This window comes from Rutilus rutilus (genome assembly GCF_951802725.1).
Source record: "Rutilus rutilus genome assembly, chromosome: 16".
Taxonomy (NCBI): domain Eukaryota; kingdom Metazoa; phylum Chordata; class Actinopteri; order Cypriniformes; family Leuciscidae; genus Rutilus; species Rutilus rutilus.
The window spans coordinates 1,327,244-1,348,003 of NC_140224.1; the positions used below are offsets into that span (position 1 = coordinate 1,327,244).

Sequence of the window (20,760 nt, forward strand, 5' to 3'; positions counted from 1 at the left end):
CTACAGATGTTCCTTCAGATGACCAAAGAAACATAAAGAAAGCAAGTTTTTCTTTTCTAGCAACATGCTAAAAGCAGATTTATGAGCCTCAAAGGGAGAGTTCACCCAAAAATGAAAATTAGCCCATGATTTACTCGCCCTGAAGTCATCCTAGGTGTATATGACATTCTTCTTTCAGACGAAGAGTTATATTAAAAGATGTCCTGGCTCTTCCAAGCTTTATAATGGCCGTTTCTGTTTTGAAGTCCATAAAAGTGCTTCTATCCATCATTAAGGTGCTCCACCTCTTCCTTTAAAGGGGTGGTATAATGCCCTTTTCACAAGATGTAAAATAAGTCTCTGATGTCCTCAGAGTGTGTGTGTGAAGTTTTAGCTCAAAATACCCCACAGATATTTGTATATCGCATGTTAAAATTGTCACTTTTTGAGGGTGAGCAAAAACACACCGTTTTGTGTCTGTCCCTTTAAATGTAAATGAGCTGCTGCTCCCGGCACAGGGGGCGGAGCTTCAACAGCTCATGTGCTTTTACCTCACACACATATGCACTAACAATTTCAACAACTTTTAGCCTTTTATGTTCAAACCGGAGTCAGACAATGATGGAGAGACTCGAGAAGAAGTGACAACATGTAGAAGCAACAGGACATTTCTGAATGGAGAGTTGGTGAATTTATGTAGCTGATGTGTAGTTATCTTCTAGTCACTGATTAGCATATTCTGTCTTGATAATCTATAAATCGTGTTCCGGGGGCGGGGCTTATGTAAATTCTAGGGTTGGTGATGTCACTAACCCGGGAGGAATGTGGTGTAGTCTCTACCAGCCGTTTGCTGTAGTCCTTAAAAAGCCATTTCTTTAAAAGCAAATATCTCCCTTTGCTTTGAACTTTGAGCGTCGTAACTTTGCAGATGTTGTTTATGCTCAAACAGCAACATTACACACTAACTAAAGTTAGAAAAGTCAAATAATAATCAACCACCCCTTTCCTTTAATATAACTGATTGTACTCGTCTGAAAGAAGAATGTCATATACACCTATCATGGGCTCATTTTCTATCCCTTTAAGCTCCATCTGAAGCTGGCGTTAAAAGGCAAATATATAGGAATAAATGTATCCAGTCCCACTCCTCTCTTACACTGAAGACATCCATGGCGTGAACAAACAGTTGTGGGATCTCGGAGCGAAGCCACTGGTTCCAGGAACTGTCCCGGTCCACGTCTTCTCTGGAGGAAGGGATGTCGAAATCACCTGCAATACAGCACACGATGACACAGTGTTTTTAAAGAGCACCTATTCTGCTTCTTCCATGTCCATCTGTCTTTAGTGTGCATGCATGCAAATAATTAAAGCACATAAATATATATATATATACATACTGCTGTTCAAAAGTTTGGGATCTGTAAGATTTTTTATGTTTTTAAAATCGTCTCTTCTGCTCACCAAGGCTGCATTTATTTAATTAAAAATAAAAATACAAATACAAAAAAAAACAGTAATATTGTGAAATATTATTAGAATGTAAAAAGGCTGTTTTCTATGTGAATATGTAGTAAAGTGTAATTTATTCCTGTGATCCATGCATTATATTGCATTACATATAATAAGTGCTGGTCAACTAGTCTAAAATTAAGAAACCCCTAGAAAACAGTAAAATGACAACAATAAAGTCACATGACATGTGTTTAACCTTGAATGATGAAACGGAAACCAAAGCTGCGCAGTGGAAGAAAGGCAAAGACGGGCTGTTTCTGAGGCTTGGCTTCACAGGAAGACGATTCGCTGAGTTGAAACGCAAGGGCCAATTCTGTCGACTCCACGTCCTCTTTAATCTGCGGAGGAAAACACACGATGGAGGCGTTCAGTGAACGGTGAACCTACTGACATCATGATGTAAAACACATGCAGCAATACTGAGGAAAAGCTGCGGTTAGTGAATTATATATAATATATAGGGATGCACAGTATTTTTACATTAAACAAATAGTAAAAATGTAAAAACAAATACTTAAAATAATTCTTACAAGAGCATCTTTACATTTAAGCATCAAAGCATTAAAATGTTCATTGAAAGAATTATTGATTGAAAAATGTATAAAAAAATTGCCTGAAAAATTGATTCATTTTAAGATTCACTAGATTACGTTTAATAGTGTTTTTATTATTATTATTATTTAAAAAATATTGAGCATTATCTACATTTATAAATCAGGGAGATTTTTTATTTATAAATAAAAAAAATATATATATATATATAAGATTTAATGTTTTTTAACAAGTCTCTTCTGCTCAACAAGCAGAATTTTGATTTGATCAAAAATATAGTAGAAAGTTTTTTTTAAATAGAAATCTTTTGCAACATTATAAATGTTTTGAATAAAAGAATCAATTTCTTTAAAACAAACATCAGCCAACTTGAGCGTATCTGAAACGTTGCAGTTTGTTGTGTACTAGCCTCTAAAATACATTTCTGCGCGCGATCAATGCGTCGCCAGTATTACAACTACAAGTACGAGAAAATCCACACAGGAGACGGACAGAAAGTGCCGAGAATTCTCTCTGAGAACAAAGTGTACAAACGGATGTGAAGGAAAAACATTCACTGCACTTTGCTAATAAGATTCCTTGCATTAAGTTTGAATGAGATGGGAGTGTAAAACGTTTCCCAGAGGAATAAAGCAGAGGAAGCGCTTGCGTAACGTCCCGATCCCCGGAAACACTGCGAGAACTGAGGCCAATTAGAAGAAGGTAAAACTGGGACAAGGACGCGGGAAAACAATACAGAAGCAAGTCTCAGTCTTCCCTTAGTTTCTAAACACATTATAGATACACAGTCAAAGCAAAATGTAATCAGACGCCTTCAACATTTCTCACATTATCACAGTTTATTCGCTATAGTTTAGAAAATGGTAATAAAATATGAGCAGAACTCAGTTGATATTTGACTGGTTTTGTCCGTCCTTCTGTTAGACTGTCTCACACATGAATTATGTTGAATATCTGTCAGCTGTTAAATTTAACTACACAATTAGATAATACCAGTTTAGCTCAACCAATCACCAAGCAATGCTTCATTTTGTTCAGTCTGTGTGTAAAAAGAGCATTAGCAATTAAAGAAAACACACTTCAGCAAAACATGATCAGCTCAAAGTGTCTGAATCATTTCTGGTCCCAAATTTGTATTAATTTTACACTGTATGAAGAATCTTTGGGTATAAATGTCAGTTTACTTTATTCTGCTCTCCTCACTTACAGAAATGAGCTATAGTGTCCTGATCACACTAGTGAAACACTATCAAAAATGACATCTGGTGTGTGAATAATGTTTGGTTTGACTGTCCGTGAACATGTAAATGTGTGTGAGACTTGCCTTTTTCGGGTAAAGCATTCTCTTGACCACCAGCCAACGCTCTTCTCCGCCGGTGTGAGCCACTTCCAGGATGTTATGGCTCAGATCTCGGCGTGTCATCGACACCAAACGCTTCTCGGCCTGAAGAAGAAACAAAAGTAAATGCACTTAAACCTGTAAAGCCTGACGTATAAAATAATAGTCAATATATAAACAAAAAAAATTATTGTTGCGTCAGGCTTGTACGGCTCATATAGTCTGAGACTAAAAACAGCTACAGTTTTAATCCAAGACTCAAACTGAGCAAAAATATGCACTTTGGTGCAGATATGGATTTAAATGGACGTTTGTAATGTAAATCAATGAGATCTTTCTAATGGTATAGCAGATACTTACATAAAATGCATATAAATATAAATATCTGCCAATAATATGTCTTAGTAAGATGATATTTAAATGCTTAGTTTTATAATCAAAGCTTATAGTTTTAAAATATATAATGCAATGCAACACAATGATGATTGAGAGATGAACAAATAAACCTTCCTCAAAAGCCTGATCATCATATTTGATACTCGATAATCAAGTAAACCTGCTTCAGTCCAGCTGAAATATTACTAACAATATGAAAGTTATTCTTGCGTTTACTTGATAAAGATCAGTGCAGATTTGACAGCTGAAAGACGCGTGAATCACGAGCTGAAGGACGTTCAATTATACAAAAAAATGTTTACATGATGAAAGAGTCTAAACTATCAATCAGACACAGAAGGACTGGAGGAGATTTGATCGTGTTGATCATTTAGAGCCTTAGAAATGGAAAAAACGATACAGGGTTAATATTCAAAACATCTATATTAGCATTAATGCTGGTCATTTCAAATCAGGAGATTTGATCGTGCTGATCATTTAGAGACTGTATCAATCATGATCCAGTAGGTTTTATAGGGTCACCAGGTCTTCACCTCATTGAAGATAGTGATGGACCGAAGGCGATGGAGGAAGAGAAGGAGAGAGGGATGAACATCATGGAAGAGGTTTTTGGTCTGGTAGTTTTCTGACCGCAGGGGAAGGTGGATCTTTGTCGTCCATCTATAATAAAAAGACACCAAAGAGCTGTTTCATAACAACAGGGTTCAGGCAGATACGGCACACATGCTTTTTTTGTCTTGTTTCCAGTCCAAATATCAAACATTTCTTAAATCTTCAGAAAAATTATCTTGTTTCTGTTTGAATTAAGATTATTTTTCTTACCTCATTGGCAAAATGATCTTTTTTAAGCATCAACTCACTTCATGTTGATGAATTCCCCCGGAAAACAGGACATAATATGTCATTTTACTCATCTAGCAAAGGCATCTTGATGTAAGAATTTTTTGATATTTGGACTGGAAACGCATAAGAAAAGCAGTTTTTCAGTGTAAAACCAAATTCCAGGATTTTTAAGGACCTTTCAAACACTGTGTTTTTTTTTTTTTCAAAGGACTACAATCAGAGATCTCATTTATCAAATAATATCTTTCTTTATTATCTTTTAAATTCTAAAAAAAGTAAAGCTCAGGCAAAAAAAAGGTAAAGGTAAAGCTCAGTGTTGCTTATGAGTCTTATGATTATGTTTGACCTCTGTTCTGCGATGTCCTTGGCAGCTTGGCTCACGGGCCTCTCCTGCTCGACCCAGTGTGGTAAGATGTATCCCATGGGGCCGCTGGTCTTGTCGAATTTAATGTGGAAACCGTTGGAGTGGATCTCAGGACAGTCGGTGACTTTAAAAACTGATTTAAAGCCAATGCCCTTTTGTCCTGTATGACAAAACAAAGAGGAAAGATTGTGGGTAAATACAGGCGGTTTGTTAAGATCCAGCTGAGAATGTGCTTTCTAAAGGAGGGACTCTTATTTTGGTAATACATGCATCATTCATTATCCTCGTCTGTTACTGCACTGGTAAAATTCATGTTATTTTGAGTCAAACACATGCATTACTTATTACATTTTCTTTTAAAGCTGTGTGAAACTGAAACCGTTCAGAACCCTTCAGTAATACAGTGGATGGCTTACAGGTGAGGGTTTGTTACCGTTGTCTGAGACGCATCAGAAGAGATCAATGTTTACACTAGTAATTAGGGCTACACTGGATGGATGAATGGATGTACGGACAGACAAAACAATAGATAAAAGATTAAAGGGATAGTTCACCCCAAAATGAAAGCTCTGTCAGTAATTACTCTCCCTCATGTTGTTCAACCCCGTAAGACTTTCGTTCATCTTCGGAACACAAATTAACCTTTTTAACACTCAACCTCACGTTTAAGGTGAACTCACTCAGAGAAACACACAGAAGAAAATGAATAGTTGAATAAAGTCGTTATTTTGGGGGGGTTTTCTCGTCGCTTGATAAACTTAAGGTTGAGCCACTGGAGTCACTTGGACTATTTTAACAATGTCTTTACTAACTTTTCTGAGCCGGCAGAATGAAATTATCCAGAGGCCTATGGAGGAGTGAGACAGCTCTCAGATCTCATCAGAAATATCTTAATTTGTGTTTGGAACAACATGAGGGTGAACTAACCCTTTAACAGACAGACATAACAATAGATAGATAGATAGATAGATAGATAGATAGATAGATAGATAGATAGATAGATAGATAGATAGATAGATAGATAGATAGATAGATAGATAGATAGATAGATAGATAGATAGATAGATAGATAAATAGATAGATAGAACGATAGATAGATAGATAGATAGATAGATAGATAGATAGATAGATAGATAGATAGATAGATAGATAGATAGATAGACAGACAGATAGATGTATGTATAGATAGATAGATAGATAGATAGATAGATAGATAGATAGAACGATAGATAGATAGATAGATGTATGTATAGATAGATAGATAGATAGATAGATAGATAGATAGATAGATAGATAGATAGATAGATAGACAGACAGATAGATGTATGTATAGATAGATAGATAGATAGATAAATAGATAGATAGAACGATAGAACGATAGATAGATAGATAGATAGATAGATAGATAGATAGATAGATAGATAGATAGATAGATAGATAGACAGACAGATAGATGTATGTATAGATAGATAGATAGATAGATAGATAGATAGAACGATAGACAGACAGATAGATGTATGTATAGATAGATAGATAGATAGATAGATAGATAGATAGATAGATAGATAGATAGATAGATAGATAGATAGATAGATAGATAGATAGATAGATAGACAGACAGATAGATGTATGTATAGATAGATAGATAGATAGATAAATAGATAGATAGAACGATAGATAGATAGATAGATAGATAGATAGATAGATAGATAGATAGATAGATAGATAGATAGATAGATAGATAGATAGATAGATAGACAGACAGATAGATGTATGTATAGATAGATAGATAGATGTATAGATAGATAGATAGAACGATAGATAGATAGATGTATAGATAGATAGATAGATAGATAGATAGATAGATAGATAGATAGATAGATAGATAGATAGATAGATAGATGTATAGATAGATAGATAGATAGATGTATAGATAGATAGATAGATGTATAGATAGATAGATAGATAGATAGATAGATAGATAGATAGATAGAACGATAGATAGATAGATAGATAGATAGATAGATAGATAGATAGATAGATAGATAGATAGATAGACAGACAGATAGATGTATGTATAGATAGATAGATAGATAGATAGATAGATAGATAGATAGATAGATAGATAGATAGAACGATAGATAGACAGACAGACAGATAGATAGATGTATAGATAGATGTATGTATAGATAGATAGATAGATAGATAGAACGATAGATAGACAGACAGACAGATAGATAGATGTATAGATAGATGTATGTATAGATAGATAGATAGATAGTACCGATGTAGCCATATTTGTGTTTTCCTTTGGTGCTCCTGCCGACGTCACAGACGGCTCGCACGTTCCTCTCCTCGAAGCCACTCTCGTTGTTCATGATGGTGATGCAGTCTCTCTCCACCACGAACATCAGAGCCGGTGTCTCTCTACCCTCAGGATAACTGTTATCATCAGCGTTCTGCACACACACACACACAGCCGAGGTCAAACACGCAGAGGATCAGGGCTGACAGCTCGCAAAAACAACTTATTCCAAACTTATACCTGGTAATGTATGATTCAAAACCGTTTATTATTAGCGGTGTGACGATCCCCTCATGTCACGATCCGATACATATCAGGATACTGAAACTCACCATACCGTATTATCGCCATACTCAAGACAGGTTAACAAAAAACGTACTGTTGATAAAATGCTAATTTGGTATTACATTGTGTGTGTAAATGAATAGGTTTGGACTTGGTGCTGAAACCCAAAGCACAGGACAACAGAGACACCAGAATAACAATATTCATGATTCTGAAGAATTAGAATTATTTCACATGAATATGTTTTTACTCTTTCACTGACTAGATATATTTAAAATAATGTAGGACACTTTTTACTGGTAACATTTGGCATTATCAGATACCAGATACCACAAATATTCCCCCACTGCATTATTATACATTATATTCAACGTTATATATAGTAGTTTGATCATTTTCATTTTGGGTGAACGATACGATACATATTGTTGCATTTTTGTATTGCGATACATTACGACACGCTATATTGTTACAGCCCTATTTATTATGGATCACTATATTACGTTAAAGACTCCAGGGCTGCCGACTCTCGCACACTCAGCGTGAGACTCACGCAACTGACACGTTTCACACGTTCTGACTGGATCTCTTCCCAAGATCGTCCCTGCTGAACATTTACGTCATAGTTTTTGTCATTCAAAACTGGTTTTTATTTAGTTCTCGTCTCGTTTTCGTCTGTTAACGAAATGTGCTGAAATTTAAGTAGAGGATGCTGGTGTGGACCTGAATGAGCTCGAGGACGAAGTGTGTGTCTTTGCTGTAGAGCTCGGTGGAGAGGCGCTCCAGACTGCGGCCCAGTCTCGCCTGCTGCTTCTTCATCAGGTTCTGGCCCTCCTCGTTCAGCTCCACGCCGATGCCGAACTCAGCTTTCCTGCAACATCAGCACAAACAGCGTTAAAAATGATCCGATCCGTGGCTAAAAAACCCGTAAATGATCCGAACCATGAATTTTGTGATCCGCTCCACCAGTAATTAGCAGCGATCGAGCGTGCGACTGCACTCGAGCTTCGTGAGCTGAACGCACCTGATGTCCTCTATGATGGCTCTGTGTGGATCGAGCTCTTCCTCCTCTTCTTCCTCTGGTTTATCATCAGTAGTGGAGTTTTCTCTGTCCTCCTCCTCCTCCTCCTCTTCAACGCTGCTGTCTGCCTCTGCATTGTCCTCAGACACCAGCTCGTACATCTGCTCCTCTTCATCATCTTCATCATCATCTTCACTGTCTGAATGAAGTCATTTCAGAAGAAAAAAAGGGCTTTAAAAGGGGCCAGTTTTCTACACATTTTGTCACCTTTTTATTGTTCTTTTATTTAATTTTAAACCATATTCTTCTACACATTTTGTCACCTTTTTATTGTTCTTTTATTTAATTTTAAACCATATTCTTCTACACATTTTAACACTTTTTTATTGTTCATTTCATTTGAAACCATATTTTTCTACACATTTTTTATCATTCTTTTATTCCATTTTAAACAATTTGTTCTTTAATTTCATTTTAAAGCATATTTTGATATACATTTTAACACCTTTTTATTGTTCTTTTATTTAATTTTAAACCATATTTTGCTAAACATTTTAATAGCTTTTTATTGTTCTTTTATTACATTTTAAACTCTTTTTTAATACATTATCACTTTTTTATTGTTCATTTCATTTTAAGCCATATTTTCTACATATTTTATCACTGTTTTATTGTTATTTTATATAATATTTAAGCCACATTTGTCTACACATTTTTATCACTTTATTCTTATTTTATTTCAAATTTTACGCCATATTGATCTACATTTTATCACTTTTTATTGTTATTTTACATCATTTTTAAGCCATATTTTTCTACATTTTATCACTTTTTATTGTTATTTTATATCATTTTAAGCCATATTTTCCTACACACGTTTAGCACTATTTATTGTTCTTTTATTTAAATTTTAAGCCATATTTTCCTACACCTTTTTATCATTTTATTTGTATATTGTTTTTTTAAGACATTTTTAAGACATTTTTCTACACATTTCTATCACTTTTATTATTAATTTACATCATTTAAATCATATTCTTCTACACATTTTTATCACTTTTTTATTGTCTATCTTTAATTTTTAAGCCATATGATCCTACACGCTAATCCCTATTTTGTAATGTTCTTTTATTTCATTTTTAAGGTTTGCAGTAAAATCCCTCTCACTGACCCTAAGAATCAAACAACAGAAGCTCAGAGTCTTTAATTAAACTTCTGTAACTGCACAGCTGCAGGTTTGTCATGTGCTTTCACCACACTGTTCCACACATATCCCAAACATGACACTCATCTGACTGAGAAGCGAGTGACGCTCACCCTGCAGTCGGGCTCCTCTCGGGCTGCTGGACGAAGAGCTGAGCATTTGCTCATCGTTCTCCATCTCATTCAGACTCGCCACTGACGACATGTCGCTCATCGAGTCCTCCACCACAAACTGCAGAGATTAGAAGGTGTTTGATGAACAAACCCTAAATCTGAACATGTTCTCATTCAGTTACTTCACATGCTTCCTGTAACGCCATTCAGAAGCAGCGTCAAGGCAAAAACATATATAAAGTTATATCATTATACTTATATAGTTGTGATGAATTGCTTTTGCATTGTCTGCAGGTTATCATTTATGACTTTAAATTAGAGATGCATGATTTTGGTGATAAAGATTGCAATGAGACTTAAAATGCGATTTAAAAAAATCCAGGCTTCTTTGTAGTGCTGCACAATTTGTCCAAAATGTTGCGTTTATATATATATCAGAATGGCTGTAAATAATAGTGGTAATAATACTACAACTAAATGTTATTATTATTATTCATAAATAATAATAATTATTAAATTGCAAAAAAATATAAAAATAAAAATATATGTATATATATATAATATATATATATATTCCATTGTAAATTTAAGAAAAATGCACATTAAAGCAACTCAAATGAGCTGCTCATGTGTAAATAAACACAGATTTGCGCTTCAAACTGAAACATGCAGCGCATATATTAATTTAATTAAATCGCAGTCAATGCAATTTCGGTTTAATTTCGATGCATCCGTCCTCGTAATGAGATGAGAACAGTTACTGTATTTTATAACCTTTTTTAAATCTCTCTCTCTCTCTATATATATATATATATATGTAATATTTCATTGTAAAATAAAAAAATGAAGTATTTGCGCAATTACACAGTTTTGCGCTTCACAATAAAACATGCAGAGCATATATTCATTTAATTAAATCGCAATTTCGGATTTATTTCGAGAACAGTTACTGTGTATTTAATAAACATTTAAAAGTTAGAACAGTGTTTGAAACAGCCCAGTTTCGCTGTCTACAGAATCCAGTTTGAAACGAGGTTCTGATTAAGGAAACTAGAAGTGAACTCTGACCTTCTTGACTTGCGCGGGCACTTCGGGACGAGCTGGAGAAACCAGTTTGCTGTTGAAGTCTCCTCTCCACTCGGTTATTCCCAGAAGAAGGCCCATCTGATGCAGTTTGATCAGGTGACGCGTGTCTGAACGGGCAACGTCCAGCAGGAGAGCTTTAGATTTGGCCTGACCGAGCACTTTAGAGAGCGGCTCCAAGAACACCTGCACAAACAATCAAAACACCGAATCATAAAAACACACACTGCAAAAATGCTTTTCTTAGTATTTTTGTCTTGTTTCCAGTCCAAATATCTAGAAATTCTTAAATCAAGATGCATTTACTAGATGAGTGAAATGACATAAGATGTTAAGTCTTGTTTATTTAAGTGATTAATTAAGTGAGTTGATGCTTAAAAAAGCTAAATTATCTGACAATGCGGTAAGAAAAATAATCTTAATTCAAACAGAAACAATATTATTATTTTTTACCCCATTGGCAGATAATTGTGCTTGTTTTAAGCATCAACACACTTAATTAATCACTTAAATAAACAACACTTAACATCTTATATCATTTTACTACTTTAGTAAATGCACCTTGATTTGAGAAATGAAATGATATTTGGACTGGAAACAAGACAAAAATACTAAGTAAGAAAAGCAATACTATAAAAAAACTGTAAAATAAAGTGTTAAATTTACTTTTAAAGAATATTTGATCAAACTTTACAATAAGGTTTTCATTTAATAAAGTCGCCCTGTGGTGAAAATCCAGCTTTTAATGTTGTTTATGTGTCTATGTGGTGTTTTTAATACGCTTTAAGACAAAGCATGTGTAAATTCATAAGTCGACACCATTGCTGAGTATTTCCTCCTTAAAACTGCAGTGAACCAAAGACAGTCTCAGAAACACGCTTTGAAATCGCTGGTGTTTCTGACGTCACAAACTACCTTGTAACCAATCAGATCAACGTGTGATCGTCAACCAGTGGATCTCTGAGCTGAGTGAGTGAGTGGAGGCGGGGCTCATTTGCATATTCATAGAACCGCGCATACTAAATGAGGCAAGGGTGTCGAGTTACATTCAAGATATTTTAAGGGATGAAGACTTTTTTTTTTCAAGGAAAAAACCTTTACATATTTTGGTGATCAAAGATGAGTTTTAAAAGATACAATTATTGACTACAGGGGGACTTTGCAACTTAAGGTCATTTATAGCCAAGCAGCAAAACACAACATGACTCATCCAATCAGAAATTAGCTGCCAAGTGTCAGCCTAAGGCTAATCATACACCAACTATCCAGCAGGGAGAGTGGGATCATTATGGGAATGAAGAAAGGCGCTCGAGACTAATGATGTGACAGGAGACTGAACCTCTAACCCTCGAAGAATGACACTCGGCAACGGTTGTCATGACAACAACCTAGATGCAGGACTTTCTCCCACCTCGAGAGCCTCTGGTTCCTACCCACGAGACGTCTCGTCTAACATCCCAGTGATGATGGGAAAATGTAATGCAATATTGGTGACACTTTACAATAAGGTTCATTAGTTAACATTAGTTAAAGGGGTCATATAATGGTACATGCACTTTTACAAGTTGATTGTACTGAAGTGTGTGTTGGCAGTGCCTGTACACAACCATCATAAAATGATAAAAATCCATCCAGTGTTTTTTTTTTTTATCTCCTTATATGTTTTCCCCGTCTCAAATCAAGCCGTTCGACCGTGTGACGTCACACAGACGGACGCCCCTCCCACGATTGTTGATTGACAGCAGCGTTTCAACACAGACCCGCCCTCGCTCGTGAGCGAGCTGTCAATCATCATAGTCCGCGCGTCATTGTTGATACGCTGGAGCACTGTCTATGAGCAGAATGGCGTCTCAGCGAGTGTGGTGTTCTCGGGTGTAATAACGAACACAGCATCATTTTGATGTTCCTAAATCCGAACCGCTGAAGACGCAGTGGCTGAGTTTGTTTTTGAAGGGAATATTCCCCACGATCAACAGCAATGCTTTCATGTTTGCGCGAATCGTTTCGCACACCAGACTGCTTTACAAACGAGAGTCAGTATAAAGCTGGTTTTGCTAAGAAGCTGCTCCTGAAAAAAGGATCGGTACCAACTATTCGTGTTCCTGCTGCACCTCCAGAAGAAGAAGTGAGTGTAACGTTTTATTAACCTTTATATTAATATTTATATTAATCTTTGCAAATCGCTTGCTGCACGCTTCACGATGAATGCGGCTGTTTACACTCAGGGTACATTACGGCATGTTTTCTATGTACAACGTTCTCAATATAGTTCATAATCCCACGTTTATAATGAACAACGCGTTATGGTTATTGTGTTATTGTGTTACGGTGTACGCACAGAACAGAGGGGCGGGGGGAGCAAAGCTCATTATCATTTAAAGACACATGCACTTAAACGGTGTGCTGAAAACAGAGCTGTTTCTGACCAGGTAAAATGAGTGTTTTCTTACAATACTAATGAGAATTTTTAATTAAAGTATATTACAGACTTTTAATTTAGACCCTAAAGAATCATATTAGCTTGTACAAAAATGGCATTATATGACCCCCTTTAACTACCTTAGTGAACATGAACTGCATTGATCAATCTTAGTTGGTATTAATTTCAACATTTACTAATACGTTATTAAAATCAAAGGTTGGGAAAATGATCTTCGCCTAGCAATATTTGACAAACACCACTGCAATAAATGATGTTCTTCCTCAGTGTTTCTGTCTTGTTTTCCTGCACAAACATCTAAAGATTCTTAAATAGAAATACATTTCCTGGAGAAGAAGCAAAATGACTGAAGATATTAACAGAGTTTACATATATCAGTAACATTTAACTTAAAGCCTTCATATATAATGCATTATAAAAGTATTTGTATGCAATCATGCCTTATAATGCATTGTATGATCCTATGAATAATAATACCCACAGTTATAATGCATTAAAACACTGACAAGCAACAAATTTCAGACGCAACAAGGAATTTGCAAATATTATAATGCATTTTAACTTTGGATATAGGATATAATTATAATTATAACTAGAGCTGCATGATATTGGAAAACACTGACATTGCGATATTTGATTTTCTGCGATATGCAAATGATTTAACCAGATGACTTGAATAGCTCTATTATGATACAACAGAACAAAGATAAAACTGAAATAAACAGTGCGTCATGTTTTTCAGGTATTTAACAGTATTCAGGTAGAGAAATTGAATCATCAAATGTAAAATAACATAGAGAAAATCACTTTTGTAGCTTTAACTAAGATTAATTCTTTGTCTTTTATTGTTTGATGAACATTAGTGACGCAGACAGAGGCAAGTTTATTAGGCTGCTGTCACTTTAAGAACTAATGCATGGATCCAATATAACGATACGCATCCATTTTCTTTCTCAATTGATTACGTTCATAAGCAACTGTGTTTACGAGGATACTCGCCGAGACGGGCATATTGACAATGTCGTGTGTTCGTGTCCCTTCAAGCACAAAAGGCATGCAGCCGTAATTAAAACGTGCATTATGAATACCTTTATAATGCATAATACATATAGGCTTTAAGTGACAAACTTAATTTAAAGCATTAAGGCACTTAATTGATAATTTTTTTCAGAAAACAAAACATATCTCTTATCAAAATGAGTTTGTGATTAAAACAAGAACAAATATCTGTCAATGGGGTCAGAAAAATAAACATAATCTAAAGTGAAAACAACAATTTTTATGTCCCATTGACAGATATTTGTGTTTGTTTTAACCTGTTAACTGTCACGCCCATTGTTGAGTGTAGGCCTGTAAAGTTGATGTCGAAATTCAAATGAATGTAATTCTGGAATCCTCATTCTGGTCTTGTTTTAAAGAAGAGACTTTGAAGTTTATTAAAAAAAATTAAATAACAAAACAGTTATAGCTGTTTAAGTTTATTGTAATAAAAAAGTACTGCAATAAAACTTTTATATTTTATTAAAATAATATATAAATAAAAATTTGGTTCACCCTAAAAATTATATGAAATAAAAGCCATAGTTCTAAAGAAGTTGTGTTCCAAATTTGAGACTAATATCTTAAAAAATGAGATTTTTATGAGCTGCTATACCAACAAAGGCCACTAGGTGACATTCATGCCCAGTTGATGATTCCTAAAGGACACTTGTTACCACTTGACCTCACACCACAACACAGATTGATGTCCTTTTTTTTTTAATTCAAAACATTGTTTTCAAAAATATATTTAGTTTGATTTATTAGCTTAAAAACTGAAGTTTAAGTTTGTGTTTATTGGTTTCTCATAACAAAGGTCACAACTCCTGGTATAGTTTGATTTTTTCGCTACTTTCTCTTGCCACAAATTGATAAATGTTTGTCACTACATAATATTACCTGCAAAACAGTGGTCAAATATGAAAAGTACACACTTAGAGCTTTCCAACGATATACTGTTTGTCAATAGTAAATCAGGTTAAGTATAGGATATAAATGTTTTAAACATGCAATGGCAAATGGGCCCACCGGTGGGCCAGTGACAGTTAACTTAATACAAACTGACTTCATTTTGATAATGTTTTCAGAAAACAACACTTCATAACTTAAGAATTTTTAATTCTCAAGTTAATATCTTAATGTTTCTGTTTAGATATTTGTACTGAAAAACAATATTTGTATTGTAATGCACAGTGAAAGTTGGTTTCTTCCAGAATGATTTCGCTCTTTACCTGCTGCAGTAGCTCCTTGCAAATTCTGGTGGGCATCTTAGCGATGCATTCGAGCACAAACCGAGCCACGCCGCCGTACGAGTATTCATCTTCCCCGGGCGCTATTGCTGTTTCCAAACCAGAAGGCAAACATGACATGAGTCCAACATTAAATCATTGGCAGAGATCATGTGTTACAGACAAGATAAACAAACAAGTGCAGACAAGACGTGAGAAAAGCTCCTCCTACCTTCTTGTGCAACTGCGAGGTTCAGCGCACTCTCCATGTGATTGGCTAAGAGCGCCGTGGGCGTGTTCGGTATCCCATCAGACACCACAATGGAGACCAGGTGACCAGCGGTGCCGACCGGGTCCAGAGCCTGTGCCGACTCGGAGAAGTGCTTGTCGCTCGTATCGGTGGTGACTCTCAGCAAGACACCGGGAGAAACCTCGAGAGCCAGCAGCTCCGTCTTACCTGGGTAAAGGATGTTTGCAGTGAGAACCAACAGGAAACAAGACATTTATCCCCAATACTGACAAAAAATGACATCTAGATATTTACTGGGATTTTGACGATTAAAATTATTAGACGATAAGCGTGTTTTTGTGCTTGAATCTTGTCGTAGAGAAGACTTTCATATCCTGTGCAGTACTTAATTAAAGTTAATTCGCCCTGTGGTGAAAATCCAGCTTTTAATGTTGTTTATGTGTCTATGTGGTGTTTTTAATCTGCTTTAAGTCAAAGCATGTGTAAGTTCATAAGTCGACACCATTGCTGAGTATTTCCTCCTTAAAACTGCAGTGAACCAAAGACAGTCTCAAAAACACGCTTTGAAATCGCTGGTGTTTCTGACGTCACAAACTACCTTGTAACCAATCAGATCAACGTGTGATCGTCAACCAGTGGATCTCTGAGCTGAGTGAGTGGAGGCGGGGCTCATTTGCATATTCATAGAACCGCGCATACTAAATGAGGCAAGGGTGTCGAGTTATATTCAAGATATTTTAAGGCATGAATAATTTTTTTACAAATATGTCATTTTAGTGATCAAATATGAGTTTTAAGGGATAAAATTAGTTTGACATCTAACAGCTTAGTCAACATCAATTACAACTGACCCATGTGGCTGATTGTGTGGTCCAGGGTCACATATGAATGATCAAAATAAACATAAAATAACAAAAAGAAGAAGCATGCGTGTGCGAGCCGACCCACCACAGTGCTTGTCGATGAAGTCCTTGATCGGGCCGAGGTTGGGCTGAAACACCAGCTCCCACTGACTCCATTCCTGCAGATCCTGCAGAAGAGGCGCCGAGCGCAGACACACACACGCTTGAAGCCGGCTCACCTCGCCCAGCAGACCCACCGTATCTGACACACACTCCCTGAGAACACACACACTCAATGAGGCCTCATATCAACAGGGTCTTATGAAGGTCAGTTTAAGGTCATCTGTCAGTTCTGAGATTTTGGGCTTTTCATAAAGTGTTTTATCAGATTAGTGGAAAGAAAACATCCAAGATACATTTTTAACTGTATCTTTTAGAGCACTAAAATTGTATTTTAATGTGTTATACATTTTTTTTGCTCATCAAGGCTGCATTTATTTGATCAAAAATACAGTAATAAACATGAAATATTATTATAATGTAAATCATCTGTGTATCTGAATATATAGTAAAGTGTAATTTATTCCTGTGATCAAAGCTGAATGTTCAGCATCATTACTCCAGTCTTCAGAGTCACACGATCCTTCAGAAATCACTCTAATATGATGATTTGATGATCAAGGAACATTTATGATTATTATCAGTGTTGAAAACAGTTCAGATTTTTGTAGAAATCGTGATACATTTTATTTTTCAGGATTTTTTGATGAATAGAAAGTTCAAAAGAACAGCATTTATTTGGAAAAAAAATATTTTCTAACATTATAAATGTTTTAAACGATTTAATGCATCCTTGCAGTATATAAGTATTAATTGTACTGAAATGCCAACACCTTCAATAGTGTTTAAAAAGCATCCCAGAATGCACCTTATTTATTTATGTGAGAGAATGACCTCTAAAATTGAGAATCGACTTATAACATTAAATCCTATATAACATAATTTTCATAACTTTACTATTAATCTGAAATGTTGAAAACAGTGGTGTATTGTATAAGTTTTACAGTCGTTTATTTACAGGTTATAGGTTTTAAGAGAAAAGTAGAGAATAGCGTTGCACAATTAATCACAATTTACATGTAGTCGCTTATTGTGATTTGGCTTATCGTGATTATGAAATGGCAAAGTCTGTGATTGTAATGTGCAGCTTGTCAGTGACGTACGGCTCAGGAAACGCGGCTCACTCTGAAAGCTCTGAGTTTGAGTCGCTTATAACGAGCATTTGAAAAAGCAACACGTGTCAAACATCTTTCCAGACATGAGACGCATTTATGAACCTCTTGTCCAACAATAGATAACATTAATAACACACTTTTCCTCCAAACTCTCTTCATGAGGACAGCTGAGCTCCTCCTCCTGTGAGATGATGTGTGTGTGTGTGTGTGTGTGTGTGAGACGCCCTCTGGTGTTCAGATGAATATATGTGTGTGTGTGTGTGTGTGTGTGTGTGTGTGAGTGACACCCTCTGGTGTTCAGAAGGATACGTGTGTCTGTGTGTGTGTGTGTGTGTGTGTGTGTGAGTGTGTGTGTGTGTGAGACGCCCTCTGGTGTTCAGATGAATATATATGTGTGTGTGTGTGTGTGTGTGTGTGAGAGTGACACCCTCTGGTGTTCAGAAGGATACGTATGTCTGTGTGTGTGTGTGTGTGTGTGTGTGTGTGTGTGAGTGTGTGTGTGTGAGACGCCCTCTGGTGTTCAGAGGGATATGTGGTGTGTGAGTGAGAGACATGCCCTCTGGTGTTCAGAAGGGTGTGTGTGTGTGTGTGTGTGTGTGTGTGTGTGTGTGTATGTGTGTGAGAGTCTGGTGTTCAGAGGGATATGTGGTGAGTGTGTGTATGTGTGTGTGTGTGTGTGTGTGTGTGTGAGAAACGCCCTCTGGTGTTCAGAGGGCTATATGTGTGTGTGTGTGTGCGTGTGTGTGTGTGTGTGTGTGTGTGTGTGTGTGTGTGTGTGTGTGTGTGTGTGTGTGAGAAACGCCCTCTGGTGTTCAGAGGGCTATATGTGTGTGTGTGTGTGTGCGTGTGTGTGTGTGAGAGAGAGAGTCTGGTGTTCAGAGGGATATGTGGTGAGTGTGTGTGTGTGTGTGTGTGTGTGAGTGCGAGAGACGCCTTCTGGTGTTCAGATGGATATGTGTGTGTGTGTGTGTGTGTGAGTGCGAGAGACGCCCTCTGGTGTTCAGATGGATATGTGTGTGTGTGTGTGTGTGTGTGTGTGTGTGTGTGTGTGAGTGCGAGAGACGCCCTCTGGTGTTCAGATGGATATGTGTGTGTGTGTGTGTGTGTGTGTGTGTGTGTGTGTGTGTGAGTGCGAGAGACGCCCTCTGGTGTTCAGATGGATATGTGTGTGTGTGTGTGTGTGTGTGTGTGTGTGTGAGTGCGAGAGACGCCCTCTGGTGTTCAGATGGAGCATGTACTACTGATCAGCCGCTTCACTGATAAGCTGCGCATAAAATAATCGCAGCCTTTGCCAGATCGCGTGCGGTTTCATTGTGATCTCGCTGGTACAGCAGCCTCAGGCCTCACCCGGACCCGTCGGGCATCAGCGGACACTCGTAGCGCACCACACTGGCGACGGCGTCCCCGCTCAGATCTTTCTGCCGCTGCGTGTAATTCACCAGACAACCCAGGGGCCCGTGACCCAGCTCCCGGCTGTCCCTGATCCCGTAGTGGTTCCTCAGGGCCGCCTCGATGAACGGCAGCTGATCCGGGACAACAGAACAAACAAATGTTAAAAACTTGGTGTTCCGGACAAATTTTAAAGCATCCCTACGTAAAATATATATTTTGTATGAAATAAATGTTGTTTTAACATGAAACTTCTATATATTCTTTCTTCTTTAAAAGGAATCCAACCTTAGATCCGTATTCAAAAGCATTCATGAACTACAACCACACTTGTTTGTTCATCTGATTCTACAAGTACGAGGCTGTCTTTTATCTGTCACGGCAAATATTAATCAGAGTTGTGATCTGTCACACCGCGCAAAAGCTCTTCTGACACGTAACATGCACAGACAAGCCGGCGACAGAACTCACTCTGCTGGCGTCTCCCTCCCCGCACTGTTTGATGAACTCGAACACGTCTTGTCTGCAAGGTCTGAATCCGTTGGCTCCGGGATCTTGGTTGTCGATGGAGACGGCGCCCCCTGCTGCCTCCTGGAGGATCTGCGGGAAGAGCAACACACACGCCGTGAGAAAATTTACAAAATATCTTCATGGAACATGATCTTTACTTAATATCCTAATGATTTTGGGCATAAAAGAAAAACTGATAATTTTGAGCCATAACATGTATTGTTGGCTATTGCCACAGATACACCCGTGCGACTCGTGACTGGTTTTGTGATCCAGGGTCACATATGAGTAAATATAAGGCAGAGACATATTGTTTCTTTGAAATAAACCTCTTATGGATCCGTTTTGTGAGTTAAAGGGGTCATATAATGGTACATGCACTTTTACAAGTTGATTGTACTGACATGTGTGTTGGCAGTGCCTGTACACAACCATCATATAATGATAAAAATCCATCCAGTGTTTTTTTTTTTAATCTTCTTATGTTTTCCCCCGTCTCAAATCAAGCCGTTCGATTTTGTGACGTCACAAAATCGACGCCCATCCCATGATTGTTGATTGACAGCAGCGTTTCAACACAGACCCGCCCTCACTCGTGAGCGAGCTGTCAATCATCATAGTCCGCCATTGTTGATACGCTGGAGCACTGTCTATGAGCAGAATGGCGTCTCAGCGAGTGTGGTGTTCTCGGGTGTAATAAGGCACACAGCATCATTTTGATGTTCCTAAATCCGAACCGCTGAAGACGCAGTGGCTGAGTTTGTTTTTGAAGGGAATTTTCCCCACGATCAACAGCAATGCTTTCATGTTTGCGCGAATCATTTCACACAC

The 20,760-nt window shown here is 37.1% G+C and overlaps 1 protein-coding gene across 10 annotated transcripts in view; it reads right to left on the minus strand.

The window, feature by feature from the left end:
- The window catches only part of LOC311306526 (uncharacterized protein), a 92,322-nt gene that overhangs the window by 44,209 nt on the left and 27,353 nt on the right, over positions 1 to 20,760 (minus strand). For all 10 annotated transcript variants that reach the window (XM_084434972.1, XM_084434971.1, XM_084434970.1 and 7 more), the window contains 15 exons: positions 19,891 to 20,019; positions 19,378 to 19,553; positions 16,902 to 17,071; positions 15,936 to 16,160; positions 15,707 to 15,813; positions 10,982 to 11,182; positions 9,914 to 10,031; positions 8,600 to 8,795; positions 8,299 to 8,446; positions 7,270 to 7,444; positions 4,968 to 5,145; positions 4,312 to 4,438; positions 3,368 to 3,487; positions 1,688 to 1,829; positions 1,136 to 1,248 (listed from right to left, as the gene is read on the minus strand). In XM_084434972.1, the coding sequence (XP_084291098.1) occupies positions 1,136 to 1,248; positions 1,688 to 1,829; positions 3,368 to 3,487; positions 4,312 to 4,438; positions 4,968 to 5,145; positions 7,270 to 7,444; positions 8,299 to 8,446; positions 8,600 to 8,795; positions 9,914 to 10,031; positions 10,982 to 11,182; positions 15,707 to 15,813; positions 15,936 to 16,160; positions 16,902 to 17,071; positions 19,378 to 19,553; positions 19,891 to 20,019 (2,325 nt within the window). The remainder of the gene's footprint in view (positions 1 to 1,135; positions 1,249 to 1,687; positions 1,830 to 3,367; positions 3,488 to 4,311; positions 4,439 to 4,967; positions 5,146 to 7,269; positions 7,445 to 8,298; positions 8,447 to 8,599; positions 8,796 to 9,913; positions 10,032 to 10,981; positions 11,183 to 15,706; positions 15,814 to 15,935; positions 16,161 to 16,901; positions 17,072 to 19,377; positions 19,554 to 19,890; positions 20,020 to 20,760) is intronic.